This window comes from Cervus canadensis, chromosome 31 (assembly GCF_019320065.1).
Source record: "Cervus canadensis isolate Bull #8, Minnesota chromosome 31, ASM1932006v1, whole genome shotgun sequence".
NCBI lineage: Eukaryota > Metazoa > Chordata > Mammalia > Artiodactyla > Cervidae > Cervus > Cervus canadensis.
Genome location: NC_057416.1, coordinates 37,659,921 through 37,677,384, shown reverse-complemented (window position 1 = coordinate 37,677,384; position 17,464 = coordinate 37,659,921). Strand labels below are relative to the sequence as shown.

General features: G+C 42.6%; 1 protein-coding gene across 2 annotated transcripts in view; it reads right to left on the bottom strand.

Annotated features, from left to right (window-relative positions):
- The window catches only part of NGLY1 (N-glycanase 1), a 55,261-nt gene extending 38,473 nt beyond the window's left edge, over positions 1-16,788 (bottom strand). Inside the window, exons 1-3 of one of the 2 annotated variants that reach the window (XM_043454246.1) lie at positions 16,597-16,788; positions 8,705-8,819; positions 2,773-3,018 (exon numbers count right to left, since the gene is read on the bottom strand). In XM_043454246.1, coding sequence (XP_043310181.1) covers positions 2,773-3,018; positions 8,705-8,819; positions 16,597-16,736 — 501 coding nt within the window. In that variant the 5' untranslated portion in view covers positions 16,737-16,788. The remainder of the gene's footprint in view (positions 1-2,772; positions 3,019-8,704; positions 8,820-16,596) is intronic. The other variant, XM_043454245.1, reaches the window with a different exon arrangement.
- Between the last annotated feature and the right edge of the window lie 676 nt (positions 16,789-17,464).

The window sequence follows — 17,464 nt, the reverse complement described above, 5'->3', positions numbered from 1 at the left end:
AGTCTCCTCCACTCGCAAGTGGATTCTTCACCACTGAGCCATCAGGGGAGTCCAAAAAAGACATTACAAGTATCAGTGAGAACACTGACAACTTAGAACCTTCACACTCTGCTGGTTAGAATGTAAAACGGTGTAATAGCTCTGGAAAACAGCTTACACTTTCTTAAAATATTAACATAAAAGTTGGGATATAATTCAGTGGCTTCACTTCTAGGAGTCTACACAAGAGAAGTGAAAACATATGTCCACACGAAGCCTGGTCTGTGGACATTCACAGCAGTACTGCTACTAACAAGGCAAACAGGGCAAACCCAAATGCTCTCCAGAGAATACTATTCAGCAATAAACAGGAACAAAATACTGATACAGCCTGCAATATGGATCAACCTCAAACACAAACTAAAAGAAGCCTGAGGCAGAATACACAGTGCATAATTCCATTTACATAAAATATCCAGAAAAAGCAGCAAAATAAGTTTCTAACTAAACTACTGATATTGAGCACCAATATATTCCAGTATTTTACATCTTACAACATCAGCGACCATCATCTTGCCTTAAATTTCAGAATTTTTACTTGATACAGTTTCAACCAGAGAAATATTATATTAGTTAAGAAGCTCATCAGTGCCTAGCACATGTCTAGTTTATATGCAGTTAAATGCTTTGTCGATCTCTCTCCTGCTGTTTGACTTGGTCCATTTTAATTCAGTTAATATCCACACTCAAAATGAGAAAGGCAGGAGAACGTAACTACCAAATTCTGTAGTACAGCCAGTAACAGTGATAGAGCTTAAGTAACAAGACACTTTAAAAGACAGTCTTTCACCAATCCATAGAACTAGGATTGGCTATAAAAACAAGACTCATTCTAGGGCTTTTCTGGTAGCTCAGTGGTAAAGAATCTGCCTGCCAATGCCAGAGACACGGGTTTGATCCCTGGTCTGGGAAGAGCCTGCGTGCCACAACTACTGAAGCCCGTGCACCCGAGAGCTCGCGCTCCACGTGAGAAACCACCGTGGCGCGCGGCCCCTGCCCCACGGCTAGAGAGCGGCCGGCACAGCAGCAAAGCCCAGCACGGCCAGAAACATACAGAAAATCATATACATATGAAAGGTTCAATCTAATTTCTCCCAACTCCCTTAAGAAACAGGAAAAGATACTATATCCCAGGAACTAGAGAAATAAGAATAAATACACAACAGCCTTCTAAGAGCATATGTGTTTGAAGTTTATTGCTTCTAAACTCTGCATTTGTTCTGACAACAGAATGACATTTTGTTTTCAGTGTAGTATCCATGCGCTTTCGGGCAATTAGCAGAGTTCTAAAGACCTCAAACTACAACTGAATTTTGAGGTTAAGAATTTTAAATAAGGAAAGAGGTTAAAGAAGGTTCAGAAAATCTGTAAAATTTGTAAAAAAAGAAATTCTAACTAGTCCAGCAAACAGCTGTTTTGTAAAATAAAATATCTTCCTGAATTTTATGTTTTTCCCTAAGACTGGTCAATACTGTGCATTTTAAACTGTAATACTGAGATTCAACAAAAGATAAAGTGGGGAATCTTAAAAGATATATTTCATACTTTAATTAGAAAATTCATAAGAAAAGGTGCTAAAAACCAAGAAAAAGTTAAGCATGCTTCTATACCTGTATCAACCTTAACTGCAAAACTGATGAAGACCCCAGTTACCCCAAGTGTAACAAATGACATGCTTTAATCCTGTATGTGACTCCTGTTTAAGGTATATTAACATATACACCTAGAAGTAGGGAACTCATAAGTAAAGAGACACTTATTTGGTTATGTTTTCAACACTGTCACTGAGAAGATGTGCAATCAAAGAAAAACTGGAAATCAGTGTTCTAAGGACTGGACTGACTCGGATTACTATTCTGTCCCACTAGAGACAGGTGGTCCCTCTGTTCTGTTACTTATGATAACTCTGTACTAAATGAAGCAGCTCAGATACTTCATAGAGAGAATTACTGTTACCAAGAGCAAATCTTTAAGCCCTTCACAGTTGACTAAGCTTTCACACATGCCATATCATCTGACTCCCACAATCACTTAATATCATTACTAGTTGATTCAATACTAAACCGCTTCTTGGAAGCATTCCTCAACAAAGTTATGTTTATTATTATAAATAAGTATTAGCTGTGAAGCTAATGAGAGGGGAAAATATTATAAAGACTTAAAGGTTAACCTAAGTCAACTGAGGTACAAAAGAATATGCTTTAGAAGAGTTAATCTTCTTGAAAAAAAAAAAAAGCTGGGAAACCACTCATCAGGAATTATATAAAAAGGACTGTCTCTATCCTGTCTCTTCCTCTGTTGGCCCCTACCACCTTTATCCTTTATTTTTTAGAGACAAACTTAGGACACTCCTAGCCCACACTAAGGGATGACTCATCACCTGGCTACTAGGAAAATGAGGTTAAAGGCTCTGGAATTATCCAGCTGGAGAAAAACAGATTTAACAACTGACTCTATATGTAAGGTTCCGTTGTATTGAGGAAAGCAACAAGGTGTTTTATAAAATTAAAACAGGACATGAGTTTACGTTTGCTACTGATAAAAGTACTACAGAAAAACCATTACAATTTTTCTGACAGTGAAAATTTATGAGTAAAATGCTTAAGGACCTTTATTTAAAAGGATTTTTGTAAGCAGGATAATTTCCTATTAAATGAAGTCATCTAAGCAAAGCTTCTGCTGTTTCAACACTTTGAAAGGAACAAGTCAAGGAAGGCTTAGCTCTAACGTTACCATTGGAGCCAATCGGGGTCTGGATGCCTGCCCTTCACTGTTCCCTGGAGGCTGGGTCACCCCGTCAGGGTGTGAAGAAGGTGCTGTAGGAAGCTGAGAGCTGGCTGCAAGGTGCTGAGATAATTCTGTTTTGTGGCTCTTCTCTGATCCATCCAATCTGCTACTTCTCTCTATGGCAATCAGGTCACGGATTTTCTGCAGCTGCTCCACTGAAGCTTTTTTAGGAAAGATAAGATGTGTTTCTCCCTGGAATTTAAAAAATTAGGGAAATATATATGAAATGGAGCCAACACTATAGAACACATCATACTTTAAGAATCATTCTCTTTGTACCATTACGGCACTTTTAAAAAAAATTACAGGAAAAGGTATACCAGAAAATTAAGAAAATCTGTCTCCTTTTTAGCATCAGATGTTTAGCCTATCTTATTGGTTCAAAAGACCTTTAAAAATATTCTATCTCTTAGGAATACTGTAATAAGTCAGAAAGCCTCCTAAGGACTGCAAAAAAAGCACATTCCTATCTTCTCTGTAATAGGATATGATACAACTATTCTCCATGAAATTTCCTACAAGATCACTGGTCACATAAAACGAATAAGTTATATAACAACCTTTGAATCTTCTCAAGTCTTTAAGAATAGCTGCATGATTAGAAGTCTATGGGGTCCACTAATTCTTCCAAAGTAACAAAAATTATACCCTGACGGTCATTTCAAAACTACAGATTGCTATTTAGTAATACTAAGGTGATCCAAACAAACAAACAATAAAAATCCAATTCTTTTAAGAAGTAATTCATTTTATGAATTCACATAATACAGAGTGCTCTAAGGTACAATAAACATTACAAAAAAGCTCACAATGTAAAACAGTCAGCAAATTATAAAACAAAAAGTAAAATGAAAATATATTCAATCAAGGTTTTAGGTGTCGAGAACCAAGAGCATTAAAACCAAGAGCATTCTACCAACTGCAAATAGGAGAAAACAGGTGTAACATGCAGCAGACCAATCTGCAGATCATGAGCATTTAAACTAAACTCCACAATTGAGAATGACTGTATTTCCCTGCTGATGGCAGATCTACAGGAATCACCTGACCAAGACCTTAGTCAATAATGACATGAAAGATCAACTCCAAGTGAATCCTTTTTGAAAAAGCTGGGACAGGCCAGCGATCTCCATGTATTACCCAAAATAGCCGTTAAGAAAGATCACTATCATTTATTGCACTTACAACATGTTTCTAGGTATTGTGCACACATTATCTAAAGAATTCTTATAGCCACCTTGAAAGGTAGGTACTAGGTTTAGCCCCGCTTTTCATATGAAAATATGAAGGCTCAGAGAAGTTAAATAACCTGCTTGATGTTCTGAATAACCGTCAGTGAAAGGATTCACACAACTGTAATTGCTATGTTGTAACCACCTCTGAGACTGAACAGATCAAATCCCACAAGCCTGTACAAATAGGTGGAAGGGTAGAGCCAAGTATTACGACAGTTGCGATGATTACGCACACGATGATTGGCACAAACTGGAACACACTAATCTTCCAACATGAGAAAGGAACCACCTCCTATCTATGACAACGTCTGGAAAGAGAAACCAGATGCCTGGTTTAAAACCAAACAAGGCAGCCTCTAATCTTGCACAGTGTGCAGGGCAACACAGAGGAAAGATGACACCATGGACAGGCAAAGGGGAGCCCCACAGGCAGCGGTCTGCCTGGGCCACAGCTCAGAGAGGCCCCCCTAATACGGTGGGGGGTGCCATCCCTTCCATCTTCTCAGGACCAGTCCTGAAAGAATGTGTGATTATCAACCAAGTGTCTGTACCAAAAAGTTTAATCAACATCACTGCATTTTCGTAAAAGGACAAAACTACAGGCTTAATGCATGAGATCAAACATTTTAAGAAACCAACCAGGATTTCAGTATTTGACAAAATCTGTGTTTCTCAACACATTCTTGCTGAGACGATTCTCACTGGTGGGTGTGAGTCAACCCTGTCCCTGGCCCAATAAATGCTGGTGACATCTTCCAGTCATCCAGACAACCTAAACTATGATGCCCACTCCTCCCTGGGGGTGGGTACGGCTCCTGGTGAGAACCACTCCATTAAGCTGGCCTGATGGGTCACCCACCCTGTGAATCACTGTCTTTCTACACCCTCTCCTCAGAATTTTCATAAAAAAGAATAGTCTCAGAGTCAAGTGAGTCCAAAGCTGTCAGGATTTTAATGAACAACTGAAAATTTCAGGCTAGGTCTTGGATTCCCACTGCATCTCAAAGCCTACCAAGTTTCTTTCTGGAGGCAAAGTTCAGTTTCAGTTCTATTGGCTAACACTGATAAAACATTTACTTCTACAGGTCCTAAAGTGTGAAATCCAAAGCCAGCCAGAAACTCTAAATATAAATTAGTCTGAAAACAGGATAGTCTTATCTGAGATTGTGATTCCGTTTGTGTCTAATACTACTCCAAGTCTCAACCTGGCTTGTCACCTGGTACTGGTATAACCAACCCACAACAAGTCCGCCTGGGGTGGAGGGGTTGTGTGCGGTATGGGATTTCACTGCTAAAACCAGCACATTCCCAGGCAACTGCAACAGCTGGCCACCTCTCCTGGAACTCAAATATCTGCTGAATGAAAGATAAATCTGATTCCACTGAATTTTTAACAATAAAATTTAACAATAAAAAACTAGTAGTCTCCAGTTGTCATTTACTTACAGTGAAAGTCGCTCAGTTGTGTCCGACTCTGTGACCCCATGGACTATACAGTCCTTGGGATTCTCTAGGCAGGAATACTGGAGTGAGTAGCCTTTCCCTTCTCCAGGGAATCCTCCCAATCCAAGGATTGAACCCAGGTCTCCCACATCCCAGGCAGATTCTTTTTTTTTCTAAATTAATTTACTTTTATTGAAGGATAAATGCTTTACAGAATTTTGCTGTTTTCTATGAAGCCTCAACATGAATCAGCTATAGGTATACATATATCTCCTCCCTTTTGCATTTCTTTCCCATCTCCCTCCCTAGCCCACCCCTCTAGGTTGATACAGACCCCTGTTTGAGTTTCCTGAGCCATACAGCAAATTCCTGTTGGCTCTCTATTTTACATATGGTAATGTAAGTTTCCATATTACTCTTTCCATACATCTCACCCTCTCCTCCCCTCTCCCCATGTCTAAGTCTATTCTCTATGTTTATTTCTCCACTGCTGCCCTGTAAATAAATGTTTACCATTTTTCTAGATTCCATATATATGCATTACAATATTTATGATTTATATATATTTATATCACATAATTTGATTATATGATAAACAATATTTATCTTTCTCTTTCTGACTTACTTCACTCTGTGTAATAGGTTCTAGGTTCATCCACCTCATTAGAATTGACTCAAATGCACTCCTTTTTATGGCTGAGTAATATTCCATTGTGTGTATGTACCACAAACTCTTTATCCATTCATCTGTAGATGGACATCTAGGTTGCTTCCATGTTCTAGCTATTGTAAATAGTGCTGCAATGAACAATGGAATACTTGTGTCTCTTTCAATTTTGGTTTCCTCAGGGTGTATGCCTAGGAGTGGGATTGCTGGGTCAAATGGTGGTTTTATTCCTGCTTTTTAAGGAGTCTTCATACTGTCTTCCATAGTGGCTGTATCAATTCACATTCCCACCAACAGTGTAAGAGGGTTCCCTTTTCTCCACATCCTCTTCAGCATTTATTGTTTGTAGACTTTTTGATGAAGGCCATTCTGACTGTTGTGAGATATCATCTCATTGTAGTTTTTGATTTGCATTTCTCTAATAATGAGAGATGTTGAGCATCTTTTCATGTGTTTGTTAGCCATCTGGATGTCTTCTTTGGAGAAATGTCTGAGTCTTTTCCCCACTTTTTGATTGGGTTGTTTTTCTGGTATTGAGTTGTATGAGCTGCTTGTATATTTTGGAAATTAATCCTTTGTCCGCAGGCAGATTCTTTATCAGCTGAGCCACCAAGAAAGTCCATGCATACTGGAGTGGGTAGCCTATCCCTTCTCCAGGGGATCTTCCCAACCCAGGAATCATTTACTTAATTTTCCTATCATTTAACTCAAAAATTTGCATTTCCTTGAACAAAATTAGCAATTTTCTCAATCTTCCCTGTCTATAGTTTTAACTTCTTTATGCTCAGATGCCTGTGAGCAGCTACCAGCGGATGACACAATAATTGACACTATCCTGCCCTCTCCTTTGCAATCATCACAGTTTTCTTCCCTCTCTCCCTGATACCTCTACTTGAATATTTAACAGTGTACCAGTTATAATTATCCAAAAGACAGCTAGTAGTTTTTCCTCCTCTGACACCTGCTACCCTCCAGGACTTTTCTGTCTCAATGAATGGAACTCCTATCCACATAGTTGCTCAAACCAAAACCTAGATGTCACCCTGACTTCTTCCTTCCCCTCATACTCCACACCTAATTCATCAGCAAGTCCCACAGACTCTGCTTCAAAAAGAAATCCAGGATTTCCCTCATCCCCACTGCTGTCGGTCTTTAATCCAACAAATATTCACTGAGTGCCTATGTGTGCTGGTCCTTCCCCAGGAGCCAGAGCACAGGAAACACAGACAGAAAGCCCACCATCACAGAATTTACACAAACCACTGCCATTTCTCAGAGAGACGAAAACAATAAGCTTTCTAAGTGGCCTCCAGGCTTATCCCTCACCCTCATGCAAAACATTCAGAATATTCTCTCTACAATGGCTACAGCAATCTTTAAAAATATTCTTCCCTGCTTAAAACCTTTCACTGGCTTCCCATCCCACACTGGCTTCCCATCCCACTTGTCACCAAGTTGTCTTTACCACAGTTCCCCAAACTCCACGCCCACACCTCTGCCTGCCTCTGTGGCTACTTTCTGTGCCAAAGCTACACCTGCTAGAAGTCCTCTGCAGGGCGAATCTCTGTGACTGAAAAGCCCTCACCTGAGAGTGTCAGGGACCTCAACCGCTTCTCCTCCCTCAGGTCCCAGCTCAAATATGATTTCCCGGGCCTCCCCGACCACTCTTCCTTACATGGCTGCTCCCAAATACAGCGGCTTACAATGTCTTTTCAAGCCTTACCACATCTATGCTTTCACATCTGTCTGTCTGCCTTATTGGAATGCAAGCTCCACGTGAGACGGGATCTGTTACCTCTTCACCACTGGATTCCTAAGGCCTGAAGCAGATGGGGGGAGGGAAGCAGAGAGGTAGGGAGGCAAGTGCACCCAAGGCCACAGCCTTGCCAGCTCTAATTGCTACTGATCACTCAGTCTCTAGAACCAGCTTTGATATCTTTCAGTACTCCATAAACTAGAAATGGCTAAGCATAGACATACACACAGAAAACTCATCATCTAGACAGCTACTTTCCTGTGTCATAAAATTAAACTATGCCACAGACTCCACAAGATGGAAACACCAAACTTTTTGTGTGACCTAAAAATAAAAACAAACACAAAACACTGAGAGTCTTCTCTCCCGTCACAGAGGAGAACCCTTACGTGTGGCAGCTAAACTCGACTTTTCTGTTTTTACCCTTTTCATTTCTTCCTGTAGACAGGGGTTGGAGGCCATTCTTCTGTGCTCACATAGCAGATTTTGGCTCAAAGTCTAAGAAGAGTCACAATTTAGTCCCTGGGTTGTACGTCTGACCTCCCTAAAGGACTGAGATGGTAAGAATTCTCCCCATGGGAGAGCAATTATATTTTACTGTGATTTTAAAGTATATTTACTGTGATTTTTCAATGTCCAATAAGTGAAGAAATAACTAGTTCCATAGCTTTCCCGAACAAATCAATTAAAAAATATTATCTTGTTTAGAAATCACTGATCAACATTACAATGAATGCTCTGTACAGAAACTGCAGAGAAAGCCACGAACACACTTACCTCTTCAAATCCCATTTCAAATAAACATTCAACAGCTCCTCTGACAGGCAAGAGTCGAGTAGAAAAAGTTGTGTTTCCAATCCGGATAGATCTGTATTTTTCATCATTAGGGTTTCTGATTTAAAAAAAAAAAAAGTCTGATTATATATAACAATTTATAATTTTCACCATGTTTTTACATTTTTTCTACGTTTTACACTGGCTATATTCCCTCAAGGCAGTAGAGATTCCGACTCTACAGACAGCCGCTATGGAAGGACACCCTGATCTGGTGATTCTTCCCTCAGGGCACACTTCGCACACCATCACTGTTCACCTTCACAGCTGATCATATTAATGCTGCCAGGAGGGAAATACATGCAACTTTCTATTTCTGTGCTGTTAAAATTAAAGACTTTGATGAGTTTTTCAGCTGCTAAGAAGAAAAACTCAAAAAAAAAAAAAAAAAAAAAGAAGAAAAACTCATGCAAGCTCCAGACAGGGGAAGAAAGTTTTGCCTGTTTTGTTCTGATGGATCTCAATCATCAAGAGTAACACCTGACATGTAGATGATGTTAATAATTTAGTTTATTAAAAATTAATAAATGCTTGTGAAATGAATACAAGAAACTAAGAAGTTACATAAAAATGAACCAAAGTTCCTCAAATACTACTTCTGACAAACACGAACCTAGTTATAACTTAACAGTCATTTGATTTTTCTTCCTTCCCTAGGCCAATGGTTTTTACTACAAGTCTTGTTTCAGCTCAAGATATATTTTTGTCAACAATAAGTATGGTAATAATATAAAATGAAGATTTGAATTTCTTTTACAAAGATTAAGATTTTGAATATTACACATGGGATGAGACCAGCACATGAAACATCTTTGAGATTTTTAATAATCTTGATAAACCAGAAAGATTGTTAGGAAAAAAAAAATAAAAGGTTAAAGACAATCATGGAATTATACTCAAAAAAGGCCTTCTGAACATAATTCAGGATAAGTAGGTTTCATATCTGACAGTGACACCTTTAAAAATGGTGAAACTTAAAGTGTTAGTCACTCAGTCATGTCCAACTCTATGTGATCGCATGGGTTGTATCCTCTGTCCATGGAATTCTTCAGACAAGAATACTGGGTTGCCATTCCCTTCTCCAGGGGATATTCCTGACCCAGGGATCAAATCCAGGTCCCCTGCACTGCATGCAGACTCTTAACCGTCTTGCGCCGCCAGGGAAGTCCAGTGATAGTGGCTTCCATCAGCACAACATTAAGGTTTCTGTGGCTGCGTAAGGTGTCCACAGAGGAAGTCCTGAGGCCATCAGTCTGGGGTCTGGAATGGCGAGGTGGCCAAATGCTAGCAGATAACCAGTCACCTTAGTCCTAAACTTAACATGTTCTCTAGATACTGTGATATAAAAACAAAACCAAAATAGGTATTTTAATTGTGGAAGTTTCAACAAATTTCACATTTGTTTTCCATCAAGCAGCTCCTGTTGCCAAACTGTCATAAACACTACATGAAACTTTTTTTAAAACCTCTTTTCTTTAATTTTAAAAACTACACAAGTTTATTACAAAATATTCAGAGACAAAAGCTCTAAAATAGTGTTAAAGTGTCCAGATTGGTGCTAATCTACTCTTTGCTATTCATCCATGAGGAATACAGAAATTGAGAGCATTCAGTTATTATTACAGTAACTTGACATTGCCATGCAATTTTCATTGTAATTTACAAAAGTTATAGGTCCACAAAGGATTGGAAATTAAAAATAAAAGCACTATTCTTCATTGCAGGTCATCTGAAAATGACAGATAACTGTCATTTTCTGTCATAAAATGACAGAAACACAAGGAGAGACAAGTGCCTTACTATTTTATTCTGTGTATTAGATCAGTTTCTAAGTCTTGGCAATACTGACCTTTGGCCTTTGTTGTGGGAGCTGCCTGGGCACAGCAAAACGTTTAGCCTCCCGGGCTTCTCTGCTACACTAGGTCACAAGCATGCCACTCTTCCTTACAATGTAAACATTAAACCACAGCATAACCGCACCTTTATCAAAGCTGGTTACAGATAAATGAGGCATCTTTTCATGATTCTCAACACCTCCCACAGGGTGATAAACAAAGCAGTACCACCAGGATGGTACATTCCACTGGTGCAAAAGTGCCAGAGCTCTTAATCTACTTTTTCCCAACAGTTCCCAGATTTCTACATAATCAAAGTCTTTTACTGCGCTTAATTTTCTAATTTTTCTTCCCCTTTCCACTAGTGTTTAAAAATTCTTATAAAACTTACATGAGCCATTCTGATACAGCTTATTATTTTGATGTGTTTCAAAGTAACTGTCGATGCAGCATCTTTGATATGGGCTTTGTACAGTTTAGATTGTCCTCTCTAGCATCTAGGCAATTTCCTATCTTTGTACACTATCTATGAACCTCATATATTATTCATCTGTTTTTCTCATTCAACACATATTGCAAACAAAAAAAAGGCAATAATGTCCAGTTACCCAAATATCTTCCTCTTTTAAAATGTGTTGAGCAGACCGGCCAGAGTCGTGAGTATAGACTGATGTGAAAATCAACCTCTGAAGCCCTCAAAGGCTTAGAGAATTTGGCTCCAGGACCTTCAGGTCTCAAATCCATCAACTCCCATTTCCTGCCTTTGGAAAAGCGCCACACACACAGAGGGACACACACACACACGCCTAGACATCTAGCTTCGCAGTTTAAGCCTTGTGCAGTCACTCTCCTTGACCTCTTTACTACTCTCCTTACCCGGCGGCATCTAAAGCAGCCCTAAGGATCACCTGCAGTTTTGTCTGATCTTCCGTTAATTCTCTACAGATTTTTCTCAAATTTTTTGTGCTATAACTCTTTGATGTTTTTCTTCCTATCTCTGCTGACCACTAATTATTTCTATGACTTCCAGTATTTATCTTGCTGATTAGCAATTGTTTTGTACCTTAGCTTGAGGTTTCTTCTGGTTGCTGGATGATGCTGTTGAAGAGATGAGGCTTGAAAGGGCAGCAAAATTTCCTGAATCTTACTCAACCGTCACTCTGAACACATTTTGGTGTCTTGTGAGTTGTCTTACCCACAGGTATCACCAAATTGTTTCATCCATAGAAAAATTAGTCTTTGTATTTACAACTAATCCCTTCATGTATCACACAACCTTGTTGCAGCAATGGATCTTGCATAACTCAATGAAGCTGAGTCATGCCACACAGGGGCACAGACAGGTCATAGTGGAAAGTTCTCACAAAACGTGGTCTGCTGTACGCAGTTCAAGAAGCAACAGTATTGGACATGGAACTAGTCCAGTGGACTAGTTCAAAATTGGGAAAGGAGTACATCAAGGCTGTATATTGTCACCCTGCTTATTTAATTTATATGCAGATAACTTCATCTGCATGTCGGGCTGGATGACTCACAAGCTGGAATCAAGATTGCTGGGAGAAGTATCAATAACTTCAGATCTGCAGATGACACCATTAATGGCAGAAAACAAAGAGAAACTAAAGAGCCTCTTGATGAGGGTGAAAGAGGAGAGTGAAAAAGCTGTCCTGAAATTCAACATTTAAAAAAAAAACTAGTAAGATCATGGCATCTGGTCCCATCACTTCATGGAAGACAAAAGAAGAAAAAGTGGAAACAGAGACAGATTTTATTTTCTTGGGCTCCAAAATCACTGTGGACAGTGACTGCAGCCATTAAATTCAAAGATGTTTGCTCCTTGGAAGGAAAGCTATAACAAACCTAGCCAGTATATTAAAAAGCAGCGACATCTCTTTGACAATAAAGGTCCATACAGTCAAAGTTATGGTTTTTCCAGTAGTCACATATGGATGTTGGACCATAAAGAAGGCTGAGTGACAAAGAATAGATGCTTTCAAATTTTAGGGCTGGAGAAGACTCTTGAAAGTCCCTTGGACTGCAAGAAGATCAAACCAGTCAATCCTAAAGGATCATGAATATTCATTGGAAAGACTGATACTGAAGCTCCAATACTTTGGCCACCTGATGCAAAGAGCCTACTCATTGGAAAAGACCCTGATGCTGGGAAAGACTGAAGGCAGGAGAAGGGGGCGGCAGAGGATGAGATAGATGGTTAGATAGCATCACCAACTCAGTGGTCATGAATTTGAGCAAACTCTGGGAGATAATGGAGGCCAGAGGAGCCTGCTGACAATTTACAACTGAGTAGTAGGAAAAAGCCCTACTTTTCACCCTAAAAGTCATAATCAACTGTATTTCTAAGACTTTAACACATGTTAGCAAAAAGCCTCCCACTGAGTCACAGCTTTCCTTTCCTCAGAAAAGGAAAACTTAAATGTTTCTGCTTCAGAATTTCTGAAATGCTAGGAATTAAGTATATCTGAGCAATTTACTTGTCCTCTTCTTCTTTGGAATGCACAATCCCAAAAAGACTTCTCACAAGTGGAAACTTAGTACATGAGTGCATTCTATAATCTTGTATTTTTATCACTCATCACAGAAGTCATTTTGTAGGTCATTTGAAACACTATTTCTTAGTCCTTCTGAAAAACTGTTATTCTGAAGTACAAGTAAAATTTCAAAAACATCTCTCTGCCTTTAGAATCATCTGGGAACCATCTCTGGCTCTAACTTTACCATTCTCTGTAGCTGACAACATGGGAAACATGTGCACATAACCCAGCTTAACAGGAAAACCTGAATGAGAGAAACAAACAACATGTGTGCCATGTCCTTTATTTATTTCTTTCTTCTGCGACAGTTTTATAACTTAAGTATTGTTCTTTCCTGTTAACACATTGTTGACCAGGGGATTTTTGTAGAAACTAACACCGGTGGCCAACGATTTATGTAGTTGAGTACTGAAACACTCTGGTCAATAACATCTGGGTAACAGAAGATGTATTAATACATCTCTGGTCAATAAGTTGTTAAACATGAGGAAATTGATACCCAGAGTTTACATAAATCACCTATAATCACATTCCTAGAAAACGGCTGACAGGGACTTAAACCCACTCACTGGTTTGTTTACAAACACTCTCCACCATACAGTTGCCAACAAACTCATCCATTCTCAATTAACTGCCTGGCTCAGTTTCTCCAGGTGTCAGTGGTAACCCAGATGAGAAATCAGAAGTTATTTCAGGCGTTCCGTCTCCTCCCATTACCAGCTGTACCCCTGGCACTCAGTCATCAAGAATTGCCAGCCCCCGCCTACAACTGTCTCTCCATTCATCCAGTTACACACATGCTGACTGCAACAACTTCAGACGTGAAACCCATGCCTTCTTACATCATCATTCTACACGAATCTCTCATTATGCTCTGAGTCTAGAAACTACAAGTGCTTTCTGTTGCATATCACGTCAAATACATGTCATCTTATCAAACCTTTCTTCTCAAAACCACATCAGGTCCCTGCTATCTCCTCTCATATAAATATGCAAGCATTTAAACATCATCCTCGAATTGTCCTCCAGATATTATGCTATGGCTATTTTCTGTATCTGTGTCTTTCTCCGAGACATATTTTCTTTGAAGAAAGAAACCACTTTCCATTCTTAGCCCTTCCCAATCATACCCAGTGCAGTTCATAACCAGTAACTGTGTGCAGTTTGCAAAGGAAATTAGTGGGAAATAAAATGTTTTTTTAAAGAATGAATGAAGCAAATTTTCCAGGGAGCCCATGTGGAATGTTAGTAAAACTATTACAGATTCTTGAAAGGTGGATACTGAGGACAGTGGATTTTTATCAAGAAGTTAGTGAACTGAAAAAAATGGTTCTAACCCATGGTATATTGTGCATGCAAATTAGCATATACTTCATTCTATAATTTCACGAGCTTTATGACTCTTAGTTGGGGAACAGGATAAGCATAATCTGAAGCAGAAATTTAAAATTTAAACCAAATTATTATTTTCACCTGTGTGCAGTGACAAATATTGCTATTTAAAAACAAACTGCAAATGAAATTCTCATTTTAGCATTCACCGTATAAAATATTATAAAATAACTACCCTGAGGTAGTTGCAAGGGATATCAAGACAACACCCTCCCTTATCTCTAAGGTTAAAGGATTTCCTAAAGCATCAAAACAAACAGAAAACTGGGGTCTCCTCTGTTCTCTAGCATATCTGTAGTGCAGAAAGGCTAAGGGCTCAGGAGGTCTGGGGCTTTTCTGTTAACAAGCAAGCTAGTAAATGGACTTGGAAGGGGAAGAAAACGTGGCTCCCCGCCACCAAGATCAAAGGAGTTTGAACTGTAAGACTATGAGAACAGGGAACTAATATTACTACTTAAGACAAACTAGAACAGATAGTTTTTCACACAATCTCCACCTATATGAGTTCAACTTCTAACTTCTTTTTATAGACAAACACTTTTTTAAGATAGAAAACATAAGCCACGGTAAAGACTGTAACATACATGAACAGTATGCCAAGTTTCTTCTATGAGTTTGGTAAACATTCATAGTGATAACTGTGATGCAAAAGGATTTCCTTCCTCACAACACCTTGATCTCAGCATCTGTGGTTTCACTGGGTTGAAAACAGAAGTGAATCCTCATTGTAAGGCCAACTCCCTGTTCCCAATAACGGGGTTTGAACAGCTGGGTGGCTCCCCAGGCGGGAGGTCCCTGCGGCGGATGGGCTCTGGAGAACTCTGCCTCGGGGTTCACTCAGGGCAGAATCCTCCGGCATTGGCCTTGAGCTCTTAAGAGCTGTTTGACCTCCTGGGGTAGGGAAATCGAGCCGAGAAGGTGTCACAGAGGAAGGAGACAGCCCCCACATAGGTCACAATCGTGCCGCTGTGCACACCGCACCCCTCGGAGCAGCTGGCTCAGGACAAGGGCTCCATGTGTTGTTCCTCCGCTTCACCTGTAAAGTCATCAAGGTGACCTGTATGAAGAGCTTCCCTGGTGGCTCAGCTGGTAAAGAAGCCACCAACGGATGAGGGAGACCCGGGTTCGATCCCTGGGTCGGGAAGATCCGCTGGAGAAGGGAACGGCTCCCCACTCCAGTATTCTGGCCTGGAGGATTCCATGGACTGGATAGTCCCGTGGGGTAGCAAGGAGTCGGACACGACTGACCGCCTTTCACTGAGCATTGAAACTGCCATGGCTTAAAACACTGCACTCGCAACTAACGTCTCCAAAATCAGGTCACGTGAAATCTAGAGCCTTGAAGCTGAGAGGGAATCTCCTTTTCAGACTTCATGCCAACACACTGCGCACCAGGGGTCGGGGCGGGCGGAGCCTTCACAGGCGCCTCTCTGCCCCCCACCTCAGGTGCCCTCTGCCCCCCACCTCAGGTCCCGTCTCCCGCCCCCACCTCAGGTCCCGTCTCCCGCCCCCACCTCAGGTCCCTCTGGGCACCACGTGGTGGGAGCTAAGAGACGAGGGAAGTCGTCCAAACTCCACTTCCCGACGCCCCCAAGCCGCGAGGTCCCTCGAAGGTCTGGGGGTGAACAAAGCGCCCCCAACCAGGGCTGCCCTCGCGGACACGACGGCGGCGTGAGGATGCCCGCAAGACGCCGACCGGAGAACGGCGCGCCCCTGACGAACTTCTCAGCCGCCTGTGGCAGCTGAAGGCGCCCGGCGGGGAAAACGCACGCGGGGGGCGTGAGACGCTTGTGGCCGCTTCTGTCCGGACTCGGAAGACGGTTCAACAGCCGGAGCCCCGGGCGCGTCTCCCCGTCCCCGCCCCGCGCGACGCCAGGGCTCAGGTCAGGACACCGCCTCCCCTCGGGCGGGGCTGGGCGGGCCGGGTCTCCATCCTGGGGGCCCGGGACCGGCGACCCTTCCCCCGCCCCCGGCACCACCGGCCGGGCGCCCCCCAAGCCCTGGCCGAGCGGGGGCCGCGCCCTGCCTGCTGTCCGCGTCCCCCCGCGGCCCGCACCTGAGGATGTTGTCCGCGTAAGTAAGCAGCAACCTGGAAGCCTCCAGGAACGTCTCCGGGGTGTTCTGGCAGAGCTCAGCCACGGCCGGGGACGCGGAGCCGGCGGAGCCGCCCAGCGCCGCCGCCGCCGCCGCCGCCATGCTCGAGCGCGGCTGAGCCCCGCCCCGTGCCGTCCGCTCCCGCCCCGCGCCGCGCGCGCTCTGAGCAGGCGCCCCGGCGCACGGCGCCCGCGGCCGGCCCGGAGGGCGGGGGAGGGGAGGGGCGGGGGGAGAAGGGCGGGGGAGAGGCGGGGAGAGAAGGGCGGGGGAGGGGAGGGGCGGGGGGAGAAGGGCGGGGGAGGGGCGGGGCTGGTCTTCAGGGGCGGGGCTGGTCTTCAGGTACGGGTCGTCTAGGCGGGGCTGGGGCCTTGTCCCCGCCTGCTGGGGTCTGTTTGGGAGCTTCGAGGTTTTGGGCCGAGAGAAACCTGGTGGTCAGGGCCCAAGGATCTTCGACCAGACGGGGATGGGGTCTTGATCGTCCAGAACAAGGGGCTTTGCCCAGGGGTGTTGGGCGTCCCCAGTGGCTCAGCTGTAAAGAATCCGCCTGCCATGCAGGAGAGGCGACTTCAATCCCTGGTCGGGAAGATCCCCTGGAGGAGGAAATGGCACCCCACTCCAGTATTCTTGCCTGGAGAACCCCATGGACAGAGGAGTCTGGCGGGCTACAGTCTATGGGGTCCTGCAGTCTATGGGGTTCTACAGTCTATGGGGCCGCAAAGAGTCGGACACGACTGAGTGACTTCGCAGCAACAGTAGCAGTCTGGTAGTGGTAGCTTCCAGTAAACGATGTCAGGTGTGTGATCTCTGAAGATTTAGCTTCGGGACCAGGG